We start from the raw sequence: 22,283 nt of genomic DNA on the forward strand, positions 1-22,283 counted from the left end.
AGCTCAGCACACGAGCTGCTCTATAGCTGCAGTGTGTGCCTGTTAAACTCGTGTGCTATGCTTTTCAAACCAGACTCATGAGCGTGTGCTATTTTGTAGTCCACCTACTGACAAGAGACAATACAAGAGCGGACACTGTGTGCTTAAAAATTATATTATATTATTAAATAACGGACGCTCCACTCAGCTCGTGAGCTAGCACATGAATCAGCTCACGAGCTAGCTCCCCATTCCAGCTCATGAACCAGCAGATGAGCCAGCATCGCAAGCTCGATCTAGTAGCAACACGGCACACGAGCGTGTGCTTCAGACTTCGTGTGCGTGTTTTTGAAAAGGTACAGCACACGGACTGTATGAGAGCTGGCTCGTGTGCTGGGCCATCACTGCCGGTGAGTAATTTTGGTTGAACACGGTACTGACGATTAAAAAAATCCGGGAATTACGAGAGGTGAGGCCGAAAGACTGAAAGGATTTCAATGGATTGAAATTTATATGAAATGACATGTAACGGGATTTCATGCATCGCGATGTGGTCTCCCGTAGTGTTTCATAAAATAACTGTTTTGTAGTACATTTACAACACACAATATTCTAATATTTCTGATTTTCTACACATCTCAACGCAATGATCTTACTGTAATGTCAAGTTAAAAAACTCACTTCATATTCTACGAACCGTCTGAACTGATTTCACAAAATTTTACTCAAATGAAAGGTCTTACGGTCTCTCAATCTGCTATTAAATTTTGTTCGGATTTAACCTCCGGCTCCGGATCTGTAGGGTTAAGCGTGTTTGAGATTTCATGCAGGCATTTAGAGCGAAGCTGCAAAAAAAAAAACAGAAAAAAAATATTTCAACTCTAATCTGTTCACAAATTGAACAGGTTATACTAGTTTCTACCCAAATTGACTAGGTTGTTTTAATTCGAGACAGGTTTTGTGTTTTCAATACCTAACGCCACAAAAAAAGCATCATCCGTTTGTTTTAAAGACTTTAAAATTCTGATAGCCAAAAGAGATGTCCCGCCTTTTTCCCGAAAAATTTATATTTGTATATCATTTATTTTTTTCGGAATAAACATTGCCATATGGCCATATAAATTTTAACCATATGGCGAATAACATTTTACTCTAAATCTTTTTCTATTTTCAAATTGGTGGTCTGCTATGAAAAATGTCCTTGAACTCTGACAAATAGACCATCAACCATTTCTTCTAGTTGGCTCATTTCCTAATATTTGATTAGATACAGCGAAAATCTTTACAATCGGATACTTTTCGTCAATCCCTTTCTCCTTAAAAAGGAATGACATTCCTTGTGAGTTATCAACCAATAATGCAAAAAATAAATTCATTGAAAGATGGCTTTTTTGGCCAAGAGATGCTTTACAAAATATTTATTTTGCGTTAAAGGCCGACGTTTTGAAGAAATATCCCTTCATCTTCAGGGCATTCAATGTTCAATCTGGTTTGATGTGCGGGAGAAGTGACTGAATAGCCGTTTCCATTTTCGATTACTTTCAATCCATTGCCCTGGAGATGAGGGGTATTTCCTTCGCAACGTCGGCTTTTAACGCAAAATAAATATTTTGTAGAGCAAGCAAAACGATCCTTAAACAAATGACAATAAAAATGATCGATTTGATTTTCTTACACGGAAAGACCGAAATCAGCATTTTGGCGAAAAAATTAGTTGATTTTCTGATTTTAGTTAGTTATTTTTTGAGACAACTAAAAAAATCCTTCTTTTGCTAATTTAGATTTTTTAATTCTAATTCCCTTAGTGATAATAAATTATTTGTTGAAATGGCTATTTTTTTAGGTGAATTCACCAATTAAACATGCTGTCATTTCTTAGCTAAGGCACACTTCATTTCCATTCAATTAATTTTTAGTTGAATTAGAGAGATAAAACGTTGTTTTCAACTTCAACCAACATAAATGGTTGAATTGGTTTCTGTAATTTGCAGCTATATGGCGCACTGTCATCGAAAAAACGTTAACACCGTAATGACTACTAGCCACTAGATGGCACACTACTACCGAAAAAAATTCAGTCGGGGTTGTCTTTTCTATATTGGCAGGCATGAATACGATGTTGTATTGAAAAAAAAGACATAAACGAAACATAAAATTATTTTTGAAATTTTTTCTCCTAAATCGCTGTTTTCTTTATTCGACTTCGCGAAATCTCTCACTGAAAACTTTGAGCACTCGGAAAACAAATACCGAATACCAGTAGCACACAGGATGACGTAGCCCGGAAGGTTGGAAGACACAAAGAACATCATTTGACATATATAGGGTGATTTTTTAAGAGCTTGAGAACTTTTTTAAACAATAAAACGCATAAAATTTGCAAAATCTCATCGGTTCTTTATTTTAAACGTTAGATTGGTACATGACATTTACTTTTTGAAGATAATTTCATTTAAATGTTGACCGCGGCTGCGTCTTAGGTGGTCCATTCGGAAAGTCCAATTTTGGGCAACTTTTTCGAGCATTTCGGCCGGAATAGCCCGAATTTCTTCGGAAATGTTGTCTTCCAAAGCTGGAATAGTTACTGGCTTATTTCTGTAGACTTTAGACTTGACGTAGCCCCACAAAAAATAGTCTAAAGGCGTCAAATCGCATGATCTTGGTGGCCAACTTACCGGTCCATTTCTTGAGATGAATTGTTCTCCGAAGTTTTCCCTCAAAATGGCCATAGAATCGCGAGCTGTGTGGCATGTAGCGCCATCTTGTTGAAACCACATGTCAACCAAGTTCAGTTCTTCCATTTTTGGCAACAAAAAGTTTGTTAGCATCGAACGATAGCGATCGCCATTCACTGTAACGTTGCGTCCAACAGCATCTTTGAAAAAATACGGTCCAATGATTCCACCAGCGTACAAACCACACCAAACAGTGCATTTTTCGGGATGCATGGGCAGTTCTTGAACGGCTTCTGGTTGCTCTTCACTCCAAATGCGGCAATTTTGCTTATTTACGTAGCCATTCAACCAGAAATGAGCCTCATCGCTGAACAAAATTTGTCGATAAAAAAGCGGATTTTCCGAATGGACCACCTAAGACGCAGCCGCGGTCAACATTTAAATGAAATTATCTTCAAAAAGTAAATGTCATGTACCAATCTAACGTTTAAAATAAAGAACCGATGAGATTTTGCAAATTTTATGCGTTTTATTGTTTAAAAAAGTTCTCAAGCTCTTAAAAAATCACCCTGTACAATTAGAGTGCAACATTCGAAACTCATTTCACTGTTCCGCGTGAAAACATTATTACGCACAATCACTTCAAATGCGCACAAATTCTGAATAAATACATTTTCCACTAAGAGTTTATGTCATTTTTACAAATCGGTTTAGAAATTTATATACGGATATATCGTAACACATGCGAAAAACATTCGAACAATGTGCAAGCAGTTTCAACAAGACTGTCCTTTTTAGCTTTTTAATGGATTGTTTTGCTTTGACACTTCTCATGAGTTTTTGGCTAATAAACTTGTTAATAAAACCCATTTCATTTTTGTTTTCTTTGTGCTGTCCTTCAGTAATGATGGTGATAGATAAATAGAAACAAATTTTCTGATTTTAATAACAAAATTAGTTGTCAATGAGAATTTCGTGTTGGATTGAAATATTGCTGGTTTGTGTCCAGGGTATTCGCCAACTAAACACATTCTCTAAAAATAAGAGTTTTTTTCAGCAAAGCAAATTCTCAATTTTAACTAATTTTATAGTTATTTTGAAAATGTTGTTGTTAAAATCAACTAATTCAAAAACAGTAATACGAATTAGGCGCAGAGCTAATTTCGGTCGTTCCGTGGAGATATTCAATGAACAAGTTGAAAGACGGCGTTTTCACAGAATAATCTAAACTAATTTTCTAAGAGATTGTCAGTTGGGTTTTTTGGTCAGATCATCATATTTGAAGCGGGAAAATAGCCCCCTCAAACACACTAAAACACACTGGTCTCAGCCCTTAAGATCGCGGAACTTAAGACTTGACTATCAACGTACTAACTATGGACAAAACGAACTCATAAGGAGAATGTATAATAGTTTTAACATTGCCTATGACAGTTTTGAGCAGCTCTTCACACTGTCATCCACTAGATATGTTACAGTTTTAAATTATCTACGTAGATTTATTTACAATCAGGTCCCACGACTATCGTTAAAAAGTAATACAAATAACTAGGATTCTAAGTAACTACCTTGCGTAGCATCTGATTTGTTCGAAAATTCGGATGGCGCAACAATATTTGATGATCAATCATGTCAAACGCTGTTTGTAGATGAGTGTAAAACGTGTTGCAATCCACTTGTGTTCGAAACCGAATAGAATAAAAATACAACATATTTTAAAACTATGTACACTCCAAATAGTCCTAATAGCTACCAAAGACATTACCGAAGGCATCAAATCAATCGGATAAACTTATTTTTAAAGATTTATTTTTAAAATTTCCAATAATTGATTGCTTTGGCCCTTCGCAAAAGTAAGGCTATTTTTGAATTTTTAAGCAACTTAAGCAAAAGTTGAAAAAAATTAACCTCAAGATTCAAAAAGAGTTGCTCTAAAATTTCATTTTTGCTATGTTTCAATTGTCACGATAAGTAAACAAATTCAATTCCATCCTAAAGTTCAGAATTTTGTAACCAAACGATGCCCGATAACAATCATTTAATTTGTCCGACCTACATTCTCTGGTGTCCGACAAAACCCAAATTGCGTACGTACTCTCAGTTCATAATTTGCTCGCGGTCCACAAAAACCACAAAAATACTAATCTAACCCCACTGGGAATGACCGCCCGATGACTCATTCGGGTTCGATGAAAAATTATAAACACCACTCATTTCTATTAAGTTTTATCGCCAATCAGTTTGCTTGTCAAAAACATACACACATACGCATCACATGTCCGATAAAATGACACTGCGCACTCTGCTGTGGCAGGACTCAGTTGGCCATGCCATTGCAAAGGGGGAGATTCACCCCCGCGTTCACACTGCGTGAGGATGCGGTCAACAGTGACTTCCCGACACGGCACGGCACGGCATGGCATGGCACTGCACTGCACCGCTCTGCATGGCGTTACCACGATATGAGTAACAGCTGTCGGGTCGCTATCATAATAGGTATGCATGTGCGAGTCACGCCCGAAACCATACGTGCGTTCGTTTTTCAGTTATCACTCATTCTGACAGTTTGTACGTCGTTGCTTCGACCCAACAAGGTGGAGGTGTTTTTGGAATGGAAGGGAAGTGAATTGTAGCGCATATCTAACTATGGAAATACGGAAATGTGCATCGAAGGATAATAAAGCTTCACTTTAAAATAGATTCGCCCTCGGAACTGACCAGCAGACGCCGCAGCACGTGGGCTAATTTCATGGCCGACATCATTGGAATTTAGATTGAAATGAGGTTCTAAATATTGAAGCCCGGGGAGGGTCCGGTCTAAGCCTAATTCCATCCTAATTTTTTATTGCACTTTTATTTCTGCCTATCGTCGACTGCCACTACCAAACGAACCGCCTAATATCTGTATCAGCAAGAGTTCGGACCGTGTCGGGGGTGGTTCCGGAAGAGAGGCAATGAATTTCAGCAGCGAACATCAGTCAGTTCTTTCTTTTACCAGAACGTGACGTAATGTAAGTGCTGTTGTTAATGTTTGCTTTTATTAGTGTGACAATGCTTAGATAGCTTTCTTTAAAATTTAGAAAAAGATAGACATTATAACGACAGAATTCGATTATATAAATTGTATTAGGATTAGAGAGTTCACTGAGCAATTAAACGGCTTTACTTCATCTAAAAGATTATTTTCAATTCTCCAGCTAAGCAGAACCAATTAAGGAGAAGTCTTATGGGACAATCACCAGCTAAAATAATAAAGGAAAAATCAGAGTTTGACTTAAAAAAGAGCTCACCACAGTTTTATGTCTGCACACTTTAACTGTCTGAACGAGAATATCAGCTTCTCGCCGATAATTTCACTAGACTCTATATTCTGTCATTTTCGTTACACTGAACCAAAAAGCTACCCGAAAATTGCCATATGTAACAGTACGGTTTGATGGTTGGGTGTGACATTTACTCGGATAGTTTTTCTTTTCCGTCTTGGTTTGTAAAATGCTGGTTGTCTTGTAGTGAATGGAAATTGTTGAAGCCGAGAACTATTTTTGTTCTTTTGTGGTCTCAATTTCAATTACTAGTGACTCTGAATATTTAACTTTAAGTTTCAAAAGGATCATTATTACACGAAGAGTTTTATTTTCTCAGTAAAATTATTATATCTCAAAATATACTAATGATGTAAATTTACCAATATACCGGATTTTTTTCAATGATGGAAACACTTAATTTCAACTTCAACTTCAACTTGAATTCTGAACCTGGAACTTGATTCTGGATCCGAATCCTGGAGCTGAATTCTAAGCCTGAATACTCGGACTAAAAATTTAATTCACATTAAAAATTCATTTCCCTTACTAAGGTCCGAATCCAGGTCGAGAATTCAAATTCAGAATTCAGTTCCAATATCCATGTCAGAAATTCAGTTCTAGAATTTAATCTCAGTAGCCAAATTCAGTTCCTGGTCTACAAAATTCATTTCTAGATCTAAGATTCGGTCCTTAATATCCAGTCTCAGAATCCTTAGAATGACTTCAAGAGCTGACTTTTACTCGACTGACTTTTAGTAGAATGTCTAGACAAAAATTATAATATATCACCTTCCATCATAGGTGATAAAAATATTATTTTTTCGTTTCAATAGCTTTCAATAACCCGTAGAACACATCACACCACACTGGTCCCACTTAACACAGTGTATTGTCTTACGATCAAAGCAATTAGACATTACAATCGTTGGGCAGGGCTCTTTGGATGAAAACCATGAATTTCGGCTTCGGCTGCGTTTGGTTTGCGTCTTCATCCAACAACGCCTGCAATTCAAACTTTTTTGCTATTTCAGATTTTTCATCAAAATATCAAATTAACGAAACCACCTGACATGTTCCAGCATAATGTCAACAGAAAAAATGGCACAGGTTTGGTGATGAATATATTTGCCGGTAAACGATGAACCAATCTTAAAAATGTTCAGTGTGCGTAGGGTTGTTGATAAGTGAATCAATAGTGGTGATGTATTTGAAATTTATTCGGCACTGCCGTGGTGGTGGAGTAATATCATTAATAAAAGCAGTAAGTGCTGTGAAAAATTTTTAGCCAACTTAGCTTAACCATCATACGCAGAAGTAACAGGAGCGCAGCAGAAATTTTTTTTATTGATGAAAATATAATTAATAAATCTTGCTCGAATCACTTCGGTGTCGAACTAAAGCGTAATGGAAATTCATCATCGGAGACTTTTCTCCCTTTCGATTATCTTAGTCCGTTCATTAAATTTTATGATGACAAGTTTTCTTCAGTCGTTGAATGTCTAAACATAATTTATTTCTAATTAATAATTGAATTTTGTATCTGAAGCAAGTAATCAGTTTGAGTAGTGCTTGTTTACAATGTCTGCGTTCTTCCATTCCATTAATCTATAGTTACCACTTGATATCCGGAATGTAAAATGGGGTTACGAGTTTGCATATAACAAGACCTGTTGCTCGTCATTTGGATCATTCTGATAAAAAAAGGCGGATGGGTAATGTCGGAGACATTACTGGATGTCATGAATGCGAAAACAACTGACATGTTCCTCTCCACCGTTGTCCTCTTTTCGTTGTATTTTCACCAATGCAAACAACTCTCAGCTGTGATGTAATACATCTGCTAGCAGTGGCGATAGAATCCAAACTGATCCAATTTTTGTTAGGAGCTTTCTTTTTACGTGATTTCGTTTGTAGCTTTTTCACTAATGGGCGGTCCTAACGGGTATAAAAATAGCCGCATACAGAATTTTAATGTCGATTATTTCATTTCGGATTTGCATTTCATTGAAAGAAACTATCAGGATGCTGTACGGGATTCATTCCTGCCTTTGTGGAACTCACTACGATATTAAACACTGTTCGGAACATTTTTCTCGAACGATTTGTTGTACAGCAGCAGATATTTTGTTCTCTTCCTCAGAACGCGTTCTGATTGGCTGGTGTTGACATGAGTCAAATGAGACAGATTTTTCAATAGTGAACTATTGAAATACTTCAATGTTTTTTCTATAGACGCTTAAGTTGAAAAATTTCGATTCTATTGGTACTTAGATTATATAAATCCTTTCCGCATACAGACATTTCAGAAAAGTTTAATTTTGAATTATTTGAGATTATGTAACACAACTGAAAATTTTATCATAAAATTGTGATCATATTTCCGATGGCATGTAGCAAAAATTATGTTTATTTGTTAGATACAACAAGAGATATTCACGATCAAAAACTTATCACTCTCTCAGAGGGTAAATTTTGAAAAGGCGCCCCATAGTAAGGTAAGTCGTATTCACGACAAAAACCATGAACAATTATTTTGAGTCAATGAGGAGATAAAACGATTGGTTCATGATTTTTAATCACGATAACGGTAACGGAATTCATTCCGTGTAGCTTTATAACTTTGTTGCTTACTCATAAACGATATAAAATAAAATTGTTGACCATACAATTTTGTAACAAAAATAATTTTGGTAATGTAATCAAAAACCAAGAATTATTTTCCACTGGTTAGGATTATTTCTTCTCTACTCCATTTCATAAGTACAGAAATTTATTTCTTCCGCAGATAAAAAATGTTTGGGAATTTTTATCTCATTTTAACAAAATTGACTGCCTCTATTAGGTCTACGAAGTGGGTCTTAGATTGTTCGGAATTTTTTTTTCCTGTTTGAATTGAGCAGATGTTTGACTTACTCAATTCTGAAGTTGCAGATTTATTTCTTTGCTTGTTGCTTATCAATAACCTGTTTCCTAACTTGGAAGATTTTTGATGCATTGTAATATTTCAACCTATTGTCTTTAAATTTACCCGTTAGATGGTTGATATTTGATCCAACGAAAAATAGTATTCCGCTTTTATTTGAAAATACTGCGATATTTGGAGAGTCTTGGTGATTCGGGAGATGGTTTCCAGCAGTCATATTCGGAAATTGAATATGAATACAAACATTACAAATCTGTTCATCAACTGGTTCAGGACGATGAGGATTCTGATGGGGAATCTGAAGTAGCTTCCCGAAAACCCAACTATTGCTAGACCTACTTGCAAATTTGAAAGCATGACGTTTGATCGAAATAATATTTATTTCCGGTGTGATTATATATTATCAGATTAACTGATTGATTGCGTGACACCGTACAATTTTTCACAACGAATTTAATAGGCAATATCGTCCAAAAAATATATTTTGCATTCTCCTAATTATATGGGAAATATTTGGGCATGTTGTTATTTATCTCGTTTGCGGAATTCCCAAATATGAAATCATATTGAAGTACCAAATATGGTTATGACAGAATTAGGAAAACTATGCCCCAACATGCTTTTATAAACATAGGTTCTGCTATTAACTTCAATAACAATGACCAAATTTTAACAAAAAATCATCCTCAATATGACAGGTTCTATAAGTAGACAAATGGATCAAAAATTGTCCATGGTCGAACAAATGTGCGATACAAAAATAGTCTTATAGACGGTGACATTTTTGCTGGTATCTATTTGGCAACACTGTTTTTGACAGATCATGCGTGAATCGGGTCTAGTGTCATTGTCAAACTTTTTCAGTTTGGTCTATAATTTCATCTTGAATCGACTTACAATGTCTAACATTCGGAGAATGAGCGTTGGCAAAGTTCGAGAAAGATCATTTCTGGTTGAATGGATACGCTAATAAGCAAATTTGCCGCATCTGAAGACCAACCAGAAACATTGCAAGAAAAACCAATGCATCCCAAAAAAGTCACTGTTTGGTGTGGATTATAGGCCGGTGGCATCATTGGGCCATACTTCTTCAAAGGCGACGATGGGCGGAACGTTACTGTGAATGGCGAGGGCTACCGTGTGATAATTTGCCCAAAATGGAAGAATAACACATGACTGACATGTGGTTTCAATAAGACGGTGCTACATCCCACTCGGCACGCGAAACAATGATCTAATGGCTTTCGATGAACAGTTTATCTCAGGTTTTGGGCCTTTCAATTAGACTATTTCCTGTGGACTAGGTAAAGGCTCATGTCTACAAGGATAAACCAGCAACTATTGGGGCACTGGAAGCCAATATTGAAGCATTTATTCGTGAAATACTGACCGATATGTTGGAGAGAGTGTGCCAAAATTGGACCATTCGTATGGTCCATCTAAAGGGTAGCCACGGTCAATATTTGCTTGAAATCATCATCAAATATTAAATTATATTGATCGTTATATCGATTCCAGTAAAGATTTCATCGATTTTCTCATTTTTTGTGTTCCTTTTTAAATCCAATCCTATACTTCTTTAAAAATCATCCCACGTGAAGCAATACTTACCGAATAAGCCACACATATGGGGTTTTAAATTATTTATATTTATAAATCGTTTATGATTTCGAGGTATGTTAAAGTAGCTGTAAAAATTATTTTTCACCAGTTGATCTCAATTTGGCGAAACTGCAAATAACTAGTTATATGTCTAGTAGGAACCGTTCCGCGCAATTTAAATCATATTTTATTTTTCGACAATTTTCTTAATTCCGCTTGAAATTCATCTAGTCAAGCAAAGTATGTATTCCCTCGGCGGTACAATAAGTGTTCACCGACTGGAAAATGCCAAATTTCCCGCTAAAAAAGGAAGTGATGAACAAAGTACAATTTCTACACAAAGCCCGAACGCCGTTAAAGAGTAAAACGCACAAATGGATCTGATGAATTGGTCTTTATCGAATACTAAAAGTCGAAAAATTCGTGGTTCACTAAAAGGTTGCTCTGGTATTGAAATCAGTAATCATGAATCTACGGGAATTCCGGCTACATCTCTTTCAAAAAGCAGTCGACCAGAAAATTAAGGAGTAGAGAAAGATCGGCAACAGAAGAAACATTCAGGGTGATATTGCAAGAACTACCAATGCAACCCCAAAAAAGTCACTGTTTGGTGTTGATTATAGGCCGGTGGCATCATCGGGCCGTGGTTCTTCAAAGGCGACGATTCGCGGAACGTTACGGTGAATGGCGAGCGCTACCGTGCGATAATTTGCCCGTAATGCCTGACATGTGGTTTCAGCAGCACCAGCCATGCAATGGTTCTGTACACTCTGAATCGGCTGCGAAGTCTGTTGAAACAGAAGGTCAAATTCCATTACAGTAATGTAATACCAAGGCTTTGCTTTTGACATGTGGTTTCAACAAGACGGTGTCACATCCTACACGGTACGTGAAACAATAATCAAATGGCTTTCGATGAACAGTTTATCTCACGTTTTTGTCCTTTTGATTACACAATTTCTTGTGGGCCATGTAAATCCTCATGTCCACAAGGATAAACCAGAAACGATTAACGCACTGGAAGCCAATATTGAAGCATTTATTCGAGAAAAACTGGCCGATATGTTTGAGATAGTGTGTCAATATTTTCGTTTCATCTTCAAACCAGAGGTGGAAATAAGCCCATTTTGCGCACAAAAAAGTTAAATCAAGATTTCCGATTGTGAGTCAAAAAACCGAACACCGTGAATTAAAAATTTGATTAACAAAACTCAAATTACGATTATCTTTTAAATAAATGAAGCAGCATAATACACAGAGTAGCAGTAGACCTTATGCAGACGCGCTCTTTTTATTGCGCTGAGGCAAATTTGTTCTCATTCTCAGAAGACAACCATGCGCAGACGAAGAGCTTTAGCTGCTCTCACAAAAACTCGTTCGCACATTTGTGTACAGCGGCAGAAATGAATGTACAACGCTTCGTACGCTCTCAGCGCATTTAGCCAAGAACGAGGTTCTAGTGTTCCAATCGCATGACAATAGGCGTCGCAACCTGTGCTAATTAACTCTCCGATAAGTCCCCGATCACAATATAACATTTATACAGTTTTATGAAAATATTAAACCCTACATTTATTGTCAGTTGTATTTTCTGATATACTCTTGAATCAGGGCTGGAAAAATCAAAGATCAAAAAATCATCAAATCGTAATCACTAGCTGATGATGATGTTCATGCACTACTCAGATTAAACCCAATAAAACGCTATTTGACATGAATTTGATTTATAGAAGTAACAGGAGTGCAGCATTTGGCGCATCGTTTGAATGGTGAATAAGCGTAGTAAAATCATGCATTCCTTTTACTTCTGTATATGATATTCAAGTTAAATAGGGTAATATTAATTAGCTGCATAGCACGATTTGTGATTGGACATATTTTATTATCATTATAATTATTATTCATCGCAGCATTAATATTTTTAGCTGTTTTCATTGATGATATTTGATGATATTATCAAATATAAATTATAATACGGAATGCTCTGATGATATTTCGTTTTGTACTATGCGGTACACCGGTCATGGTACACTGTCAGAGTGACAGTGTAGTTTGATGAAATTTCTGTAGAACTAGCAACGCTGAATGCTGAAAATCAATTCTCCATGGATACTGTTTATTATATTAATATATTTGAATAATGGAGACTGGAGTGTCCGTAATTCTCATTCAAATGTTATTTAGGTTTCAATAATTAGTAAAAAAACAATTAATGATTTTCAACATTTAGGATACGAAGGAAGAAACTCAAATCTTAAGATGTTTGAGATAGGCAATTAGCCAAAAGCTCATCCGCGGTTTAATTGAAATGCCAAAGAAAATTGTGTAGGGGAACTTTAAAACGTCATATCTGCAATAGAATAAACCGTAACACAAAGTCATAGCTCTCATCTAATAATACAAAACGTAATTAAACCAATTTTTTTACATCTAGGATTTGAAAAATTAATAGTTTTCGTAAGTTTATTACATCCGAATATGGTGACTGTACTTTTTATCACTGGTGGTAAACAGCTTTTTGTGCGGGTTTATTCATGCCTGACTCAGTTGAACGATGAACGTAAACTGAACATACGCTCATGTACAAAACTACACCGCAGTGAAATGGTTTTAACTTTGCATTATTGGAATCATCATCTAAACTCGAGATGATCTACATTATTGAGCTCAATTGGAAACAAGACCCTTTTTTACCTTGCATATTTCATCAGACTTATTAGCGAAAAGGTTCGTTTATGAAGTATGACTTTCAAGGCTTTCAGAACACAATACGAGTAAAAAACTAAGAAAAAGAGAATGAGACAACGCAATCCTACCAGTCAATATCTGATATTGCCGTTTTTAAAAGAAAAGGACACACATTCGTATGGACTATCACAAAGTTCATATAAAATGTTCGTGCAAATATGATTCTGGTAACTTTTATTCTTTCGTCGATCATTCCTAGTTCTATGCTTGACAACGACTACCATCTAATCTGGAAAGAGAGAGCTCAAAATAATTGATTTCATGATGGACATTACCATTCTTTGGTATAATTTGATAGTGACTTTTTATTTATTATGGATTTCTAAACAAACAAATATTACCATAGCAACATCAAATTATGTTGCCAGTAAATGTATTTTTTGGTAACTATGACCTGTCAAGGTTTGAAAAAGAAAGGGCTTAGGCTAAGTTTATCATTTGGTGAACCAAAAATTGGAGATACGTTAGTATGGGACTTAGGCGTATTATTATTTGTATTTGATATTACTCCACCACGACGGTATTACTGAATAAATTTCAAATACATCAAGAAGCATGGAATTTCGATGCGACCGACGAAATAAGCTCACCTAACGAGCCTGAAATTATTGATGACGGATAAACCATATCCGAGAAAATTTAGCGGTAATCAGTTTTGACATTTACGTCACTTCTACCATTACATTACACAGAAAGAAAAGATGAAACTTACACGACATGTAAACCAATTGTACTATTAAACAGACATCAGTTGAATCGAAAATCTGATTTAAAACCACGATTGATGTAAAATTACATTGAAATGCATTTAGTTTTTCATCGAACAAGGCTGTATATTTACAAATCGCTTAGTTTTGTAATGTAACATTCCATTCAATTACCTGCTCCAAATATGTGCATGAAAATAAATGTAAATTCACAAAATATTTTTATCTGTGTACCGGAACCGTAAGTGACAGCCATTTGAATTTCAAACCTGTTCAATGAACACAGAGTAGCATTAAAACGAGCCAAACTTTGTTGAAAGTAAGACCAAAATTAATCTTAACAAACAATTTGTTTTTTCAAAATTTATTACAATATCTAAAATAAATATGGGATATGAAAGAATAATACTGGCTATTTTTATTCACTGTGAATTAAAAAATTTGCTTGTTTCCACCACTGCTTCTAACATTAAATTTTATTGATCGTTCTATTGATTCCAATAGAGATTTCAACAATTTTCTAAAATTGTTGTGTTTCTTTTCAAATCAAATCCTATACCTCTTTCAATATCACCCTTTACATGAAGAAATAGTTACCGAATAAGCTACATAAATGGGGATTTAAATTATATTAAGGTAGTAGTAAACAAAATATTTTTTTATCAGCTGAGCCCAATTTGGGCGAAACTGCAAAAAACAATTTCTTTACTTCAATTCCGCTTGTAATTTATCTAGTCAAACATGGCATCCATTCCCTCAGTGGTACAATAAGGGTTAACCGACTGAAAAATACCAAACATCCCGATAAACAGGAGGTAATGGAAAAATCACAATCAGCTGTTATGACAAAGAAAGGATAAAAGATTTTTTATGCAATGCCCGAAATGTCCGAACGCCATTAAAGAATACAAAACACAAATGAGTGGAATGGATCTAATTGATGCTCGATATCGATTTATTAACTATGTATTCATCTAAATTTTCTTTTTCGAAAAAAGACCTTTGAGAAAGATTTAAAATTTCAATACATGATCAGACGAAAACTACGGTATTCGCATTTAATTGAAATCAATACTTTAGTTTACATTGGATTCGATAAAATTTCCCGGTGTATAAAATTTCCCGATCCCTATAAAATGAAACGTCAGCAAAATCTCATTTAAGTCTCGATCACACGACAAATGGCATCCGAAGAATGTCCTTCGTAGCTTCGACACGAATAAAAATATTCATTCCATCACTTTGTTTTCTCTTTCTTTGCACACATAAAAAAAACACATCAAACAGAAACAACCTTCGGAATCAAACTGATGGAGGTACGAGTGCCCAAACACACCATCAAGGACCATCCGGTGCGGCTCGAGTGTCACTACGAGATGGAAGGCGAAGCGCTCTACTCCGTCAAGTGGTACAAGGATGGCAACGAATTCTATCGCTACGTGCCAAGAGATAATCCACCGACTCAGGTTTTCCAGCTCAGCGGAATCAACGTCGATGTAAGTTATGCTTCTAGCCCACTTTCCGATCCAACAGACGAAAATGATGACTGTGATAATGAGGAACCTTTCTCTTTCTATCAACCAACCAACCTTCTGCTCTTCTGCTGATGCCGATGATTATCTGATGTAGTTGCAAAATTCCACCAACGACCAAGTGGTGTTGGATCCAATTGAGCTATCCTCGAGCGGAAAATACCGATGTGAAGTGTCAGCCGAAGCTCCGTCCTTCCAGACCGTGTCCGACCACGGCGAGATGACTGTCGTAGGTGAGTGGAAAACCGGAGAAAAATGCATATAAGAAATCGTATCTAAAAGTAACTACATTTTCCTTTCCAGTTCTGCCTGACGAGGATCCGCACATAACGGGTGGCAAGCCCCGCTACCAGATTGGCGACTACGTACGAGTCAACTGTTCTTCCGGCCGGTCCAAGCCGGCAGTGCACCTGACTTGGTACATCAATAGTGAACCGGCCGATCCGGCACTGGTTCGACAGTACGAACCCGTCGTGTCCGGTTTCGATAAGCTGGAAACATCCATCCTGGGGCTGGAATTTCGCGTCAAACCAAAGCACTTTAAGCGCGGTGACATGAAACTAAAGGTAAGTAGAAAATACACTCTCTGCAAATCCACTCCCTTAAGGATGGCACTTCAGGCATTATTATTATTATTATCATTATTATCATCATTTTCCGTTTCTGCTATTTTTGTTTACGAACGCAGTGCCTCGCAACGATATCAACCGTGTACTGGAAGAGCAACGAGGAAAGCGTCGAGGGGGACAAACCACAGAAAGCTCCGATGCTTGAGTCGCGAAAAGCTGTCTCCTCCAACACTCGGGCAGACCGAGTTCAAGGTGAGTTCAGGATGCCGACCTGTCGGTAGCAAAGCAGGCGCTGATTTTTCGTTTGATTTGTACGCGTGGAAGTTCTGTCTCGTATTTCTGGCAACAGACAACGCCGCCAGTAATCTATTTTCTTTGTCTGATTCAACGAAAGGAATGAGTTTCGAGAATTCTTGATTAATATTTTACTAACAGTGTTTCGTTGATTTTTTTATTCTGAAGTTGATTTAATATGGAAGTAAATTGAAAATAATAATTCATAGTTCTTGTGGAACCCAAAAGGAACTAGAAAAGTTTGGTGGAGCTGAAATCTAAATAAAAAGCTAAGCTGAGTTTCTGGCAATCAGCTGTCAAACAGTGAAAAGTGAAACAATTCATTAATATACTAACCATTAAACCACCGAGTGAAAAAACAAGTAAGCGGTGACTGTTCATATATGCGATGCGCATTGAAAGGAATATCAAATTCAAAATTAATAAGACTTCCACTATACGAAAGAAAAAGTAATCTCTTTTGGGAATTAAAAAAAAACAGAATAGAAGCATCCTATGATGCTTGGAAATAATCCGAGGGAGCTAAATCGAGTGAATGAAGTGTACGGAGGCCTGGATCCTCGAATTTTGCCTGAATCGACGATGGCTGTAGTTAAAGTTGGGTAATACATTCGCGAACGGTTCAAAAGAACTAGTTCTTCCGTAAAAATGAGTGTACAACAGTTCAACAATTCCATTAAAAAGTTGGTTACCAACGAAATATTATTTGCTCTCATACGATTTTCGCCGAAACGTTCGATATTTCTGGAAAACAAATTATCGTTCCGAACGGTTCTTTGAAATGAACTGTTTCGCCCATCACTAGTTGTGATGCTTTTGTGCATCGGCGAATTGTTTTGCAACAATGAATTTATTTTCGCCGATTCTGCAACCGACTTGCACTGATTGTTCCCTTTCCGTACGCGGAAAGTTTCAGAAAACCGACACATTAAACCTACGCGACCTATTGATTCTTCTTGACCCAACTATATTTACGATCAGCTCTTTTCTTACTCAAAATTATTTTTACTCCAGACTTTGTTTGTTTGCAATTCTTTTTATTCTAAATTCTGCTTACTCCAAGCTCTTTTGACTCTAAACTGTTTTCACTGCAAATAGTTTTTACTCCGAAACTGTTCTTCTCCAAATTTGTTTCCCTCCAAACTCTTTTTATTTCAAATTTTGTTCACCCCAAAATGTCTGCCAAAATCCTTGTATACTCCAAACAATTTTCATTCTAAATTATTCATCACTACTCGTTTCACTAAACTCTTAAATTAGAAAATCATTTTACTCCAAACACTTTTCACTCCGAATTTGTTTAACTCCAAACCAGAGATGCCAGATCTGCAGAATTGTCAGGAAATATGTTTTTTTTTTTAATTTTATTTTTATTTTATTTTGGAGGAGGGAAAAGCCCTATGGAGATGAAATTTGGCAATCTCTCTCTCCAGCAGGTATAAAACCTCCTCATCATTTGTATCAACAGATTACAATGATCCAACAGATACATTTGACCTTAACACTAACATTTAAAACTAACAATTAAAAGTAAATCTATAACCCTATCTATAACTAGTTGATGACACTAAGCATTACAGGATAGTAATAGCGCTGTTGCTTAAAAAGTGGGAAAAAAGAAAAAAGTGAATAGATAAATGTTATATATAGGTTGGTGGGGGGTGGGGTGGTAAACGAGAGTGGGCTAACGACGGTGTTAGAATCGGCATGTAGATCTAATTAGTGACCAAAAAGATGGTGAAAGACAGAGAAAACGACGGGATTAGAATCGGCATGAAGATCTGGTTAGTGATCGAAAACCGGATGGTGGATGACAAAGAAAAAGTAGAAGGGATGACCGAGTTAATTTCGACGAGCGAATCTAGTTAGTTTCCAGTGGAGATTGTGAAGAGACGGAATGGGAAAGATCACAATAATCCAGCAGATACTATGTCATATACTTATTACTGATAATTAAAACTACCCCTATTACTAACCTTAATACTTAAGAAGTAGAGAAGTAATTCAGAAACAATCTTTTCACGGTGTTGCGAGATAAGTGAAAATCGAACAAGTGAAAACATCGATTAAATAGACGGCACATACTAGAAAACGGTTCGTTATAGCCGTAATTAGTGCGAGCAGATTGAATTCTGAGAAATGGATGAGATCGGAGGGTGCAAAAATTAATAGCTAGGTTTAGTTTATGTAACAATTCGGGGCAATCGGTTTGAGATTGTAACAAATCCGTCACGAAGATAGCTCTACAAATGTCTCGGCGCACGGATAACAAGTCGAAATCGATAAGTTTACAGCGCTCACTATAGCTGGGCAGGTTGTTGGGATCCCTCCAAGGAAGACTGCGAAGGGCAAACCGAATAAATTTATGCTGAATAGCTTCTATGCGTTGGATGTCGAGCTGATAATAGGGAGCTCAAACGACTGCAGCATATTCGAGTATAGAGCGAACCAGTGCACAATAAAGTGCTTTAAGACAATATATGTTATTAAAGTTCTTTGTAATGCGAAATATGAAGCCTAGCATCTTGGCAGCCTTAGAGATCGTCTATTCTACGTGATTCTTAAAATTAAGTTATGAATCAAACAGAACTCCTAAATCCTTGACAGTCGATTCTCGATTGAGAATAGTCTGGGAAATAGTATAGTCGAATACAACTACTGTGCGTTTACGTGAGAAAGAAATCACGGAACATTTTGAAGCATTCAGGACCATTCTATTGAGGTCGCACCAACTGGAGAAGATATCTAACTGTTGCTGCAGGAATCTGACATCTTCCAGGTCTTTAATAGGATGATACAATTTAAAATCGTCGGCGAATGATATTTTTTGACATTGCAGCGCAAGGTTCAAATCATTCAGATACAGCAAAAATAAAAAGGGTCCGAGGTGACTACCTTGAGGTACCCCCGAGTTGGTGAGAAAGGGGGTACCTCAAATGCTTATTTCTTTTATAGTGCTGCTGACATTTTTTGTTGCAGACTTTTCCACAGACTTTTGAAACCATCCGAGTTTTCGCAGACTTTCGACAAAGTTTACAAACTTTTGAAATGGCCACGCTCGTTTTTTTATTTTTGCTCGCTGAATCAGTTTTGTTTTTCATACTTTCATATCGCAGATATTTTGTCGGATTTACAAACTTCTGCAACCCTATCTGATGGTATTTTACCTTGCATCTCTGCTCCAAGAACTTCAAATATTTTTACACAGTATGATGGCGCTCACCACACGATTATGATGAGGCTCATCTGAACCCTACGTTGTTGTTTAAATTGTACGGAAATATGAAGTCGGGGACGGCTACCAACTTAATCCTGGGACGGCTTTGTGCAGATTGGGACATCGCGGAACACTTCGGATGTGATGTAATGAACTGGTACGCGTTTATTCTTGATTAACTGACTAATATATTTTAACGAACTAGGACAACACTTAGACGGCATCGAATTACGACTACGACAATCACGACGAATATAACGTAAACTTAATGTACTATCAAAGTACCGTAGTACTGTAGTACCGTAATACCACAGTACCGTCATACCGTAATAAAACAGAATCGCACCTGATCTGATTTACACTGCCCTTATATAGTCTGCGTACATTATTATATGAACAAAGTTTGTCTCCACCGGAAAGCATTTTAGGTACACAGAAAGAAAAGATGAAACTTACACGACATGTAAACTGATAGTACTATGAAATAGACATCAGTTGAAACAAAAATCTTATTTAAAACCATGATTGATGTAAAATTACATTAAAATTCATTTAGTTTTCCATTGAACAAGACTGTATATTTACAAAGCGCTTCGTTTTGTAATGTAAATTTCCATTCAATTGCCTGCTCCAAATATGTGCATGAAAATAAATGTAAAATCACAAAATATTTTCATCTGTGTACAATATGCCGGAAAGCCTATATCGCAGACGAATGTTATCGCAAACTCTCTCAACTACTAATAAAACAGATCGAATATAACGTTGATCGATTTTTACTTCATGTACAGTGAAGCTCATTTAACTTGTCTTCTGACATATGCAATTGTGCATCAACACAGGATTTTTGTTTTTACTCCTTTTACCATTTTTTACTGCAAATTCGGTTTACTTCCTTAATATTTTCACTCCGAACTCGCTCTACCCTAGATCTCTTTTCGCTATAAACTGTTTATACTCTGAACTTGGTTTAATCCAAAATCTTTTTACACTAGATCCGAGTTACTTCAAACACTTTTTACTACAAAAAAATTCACACCACATTTTTTCACTCTAAATTCTTCTACTCCTACTATTTTCACTCCAAGCTCGAACTACTGCAAAGTTTTTTCACATAATCTTTTTACTACAAAGTTGCTTCATTCCAAACACTTTTCGCTCAAAACTTTTTCCTTCTAAGCTGTTTTACTCCAAAATCTTTTCACTAAAGTAAACAGAGTCTTTAGTGAAAAGGTTTTGCAGTAAAACAGTTTAGTTTACTTTTTCTCAGAACTCTGCTCGCTCTAAACTGTTTCAACTCTGAACTCGGTTTACTCCAGACCACCAAAATCGGTTCACTCCTAATACTTTTTACACCAATACTTCTTCACCAAAACTTTATTTTACTTCAAATTATGCTAACTCTAAACTCCTTGAATTCCCAACACTTCTAACTCCGATTTTTTTCATATCGTTTATTTATTAGGAGTGTATCGATAAATAGTTAACAATATTCAAACAGTTATTACTCTGAAATGGCTTAATTTTTTGCAGCATGTTTTGCGGTGACATGTTTGTTTACATGTCCATAACAGCTGCGCAATCGATTGGTTTCGGTACGGTTTATCGTTTCAATGATGAGTCGAATTGATCCGGAAACGCGAAAAAAAATTCTGCAAACTTGGTGCTCAGAGAGTGGTGTCACGTACAACGAAATTGCAAAACGGGTGAAAGTGCACCACACCAGTGTCAAAAATATTATCGAGAAGTTCGGGAAGACCCTTTCCATGAAGGATTTGCCCCGATCCGGTAGGAAAACGGGTCCCAACCAGTCCGGCCGGGACTTAAATGTGGTTGAGTACATCAGGAAAAACCCATCGGCGTCGACGCGGGATTTGGCCAAGCAGTTCAACACCAGCATCGGGATGATTCTACGGATCAAAGTTCGAAACTCCCTGAAAACGTACAAGAAACAGAAGGTGCCCTGGTACAGCAAGTTCAGGCCAAAACAAGAGCGCGAAAATTAGATCTCCCAAAGCTGATCTCCTCCATCAAAATCATATGGTGTGAAAATAAAAAAAATTCTAGTTTAAGTAGTTTAAACATATGCCCTCGGCATCTTATAGCTTAACGCAATGTGCCTTAAAATATGTTATTAAATTGAAAAAAAGAGCGCGAAAACTGTATAACCGGATTCTACAGATTAAAGACGGATGCATCCTGATCGACGAGGAAACCTACGCCAAGGAAGACTCTCGAGCGCTGCCCGGACCGCAATATTATGCGAGATCGGTGTACCAGGACCTGGAAGACGCTGACACCACGGTGGCGATGGAAAAGTTTGGGCAGAAGGTGTTGGTCTGGCAAGCAATTTGTACCTGTGGTTTGCGGTCGTCGATTTTCTCCACGAAGGGCACAATTAACGCCAAGGTGTACGAGGAAGAATGTTTGAAGAAGAGAATGCTGCCACTGTACAGAAAGCATAAGGCTCCTCCTCTCTTCTGGCCGGATTTGGCTCCAGCCCACTACGCCAACTCCGTTCTACGGTGGTTGTTAAAAAATAATGTACAATTCGTGGAAAAGGACATCAACCCACCGAACTGCCCGGATCTTCGGCCAATGGAAAGGTATTGGGCAATTGTCAAGCGGCACTTTTGGAAGGAAGGTACAGTGTCCCAAAACATGCAGCAGTTCAAAAAAAACTGGACTGCTGCCACCAGGAAAGTCACAAAAGTAACTGTGCAGAATTTAAT

General features: G+C 36.9%; 1 protein-coding gene across 1 annotated transcript in view; it reads left to right on the plus strand.

Moving 5' to 3' along the window:
- The window catches only part of LOC131432116 (uncharacterized), a 66,564-nt gene that overhangs the window by 37,397 nt on the left and 6,884 nt on the right, over nt 1-22,283 (plus strand). Inside the window, exons 2-5 of the mRNA XM_058598206.1 lie at nt 15,227-15,435; nt 15,569-15,704; nt 15,775-16,037; nt 16,160-16,292. Of these exons, the coding sequence (XP_058454189.1) occupies nt 15,227-15,435; nt 15,569-15,704; nt 15,775-16,037; nt 16,160-16,292 (741 nt within the window). The remainder of the gene's footprint in view (nt 1-15,226; nt 15,436-15,568; nt 15,705-15,774; nt 16,038-16,159; nt 16,293-22,283) is intronic.

This window comes from Malaya genurostris, chromosome 2, assembly GCF_030247185.1.
Source record: "Malaya genurostris strain Urasoe2022 chromosome 2, Malgen_1.1, whole genome shotgun sequence".
NCBI classification, from domain to species: Eukaryota; Metazoa; Arthropoda; class Insecta; order Diptera; family Culicidae; genus Malaya; species Malaya genurostris.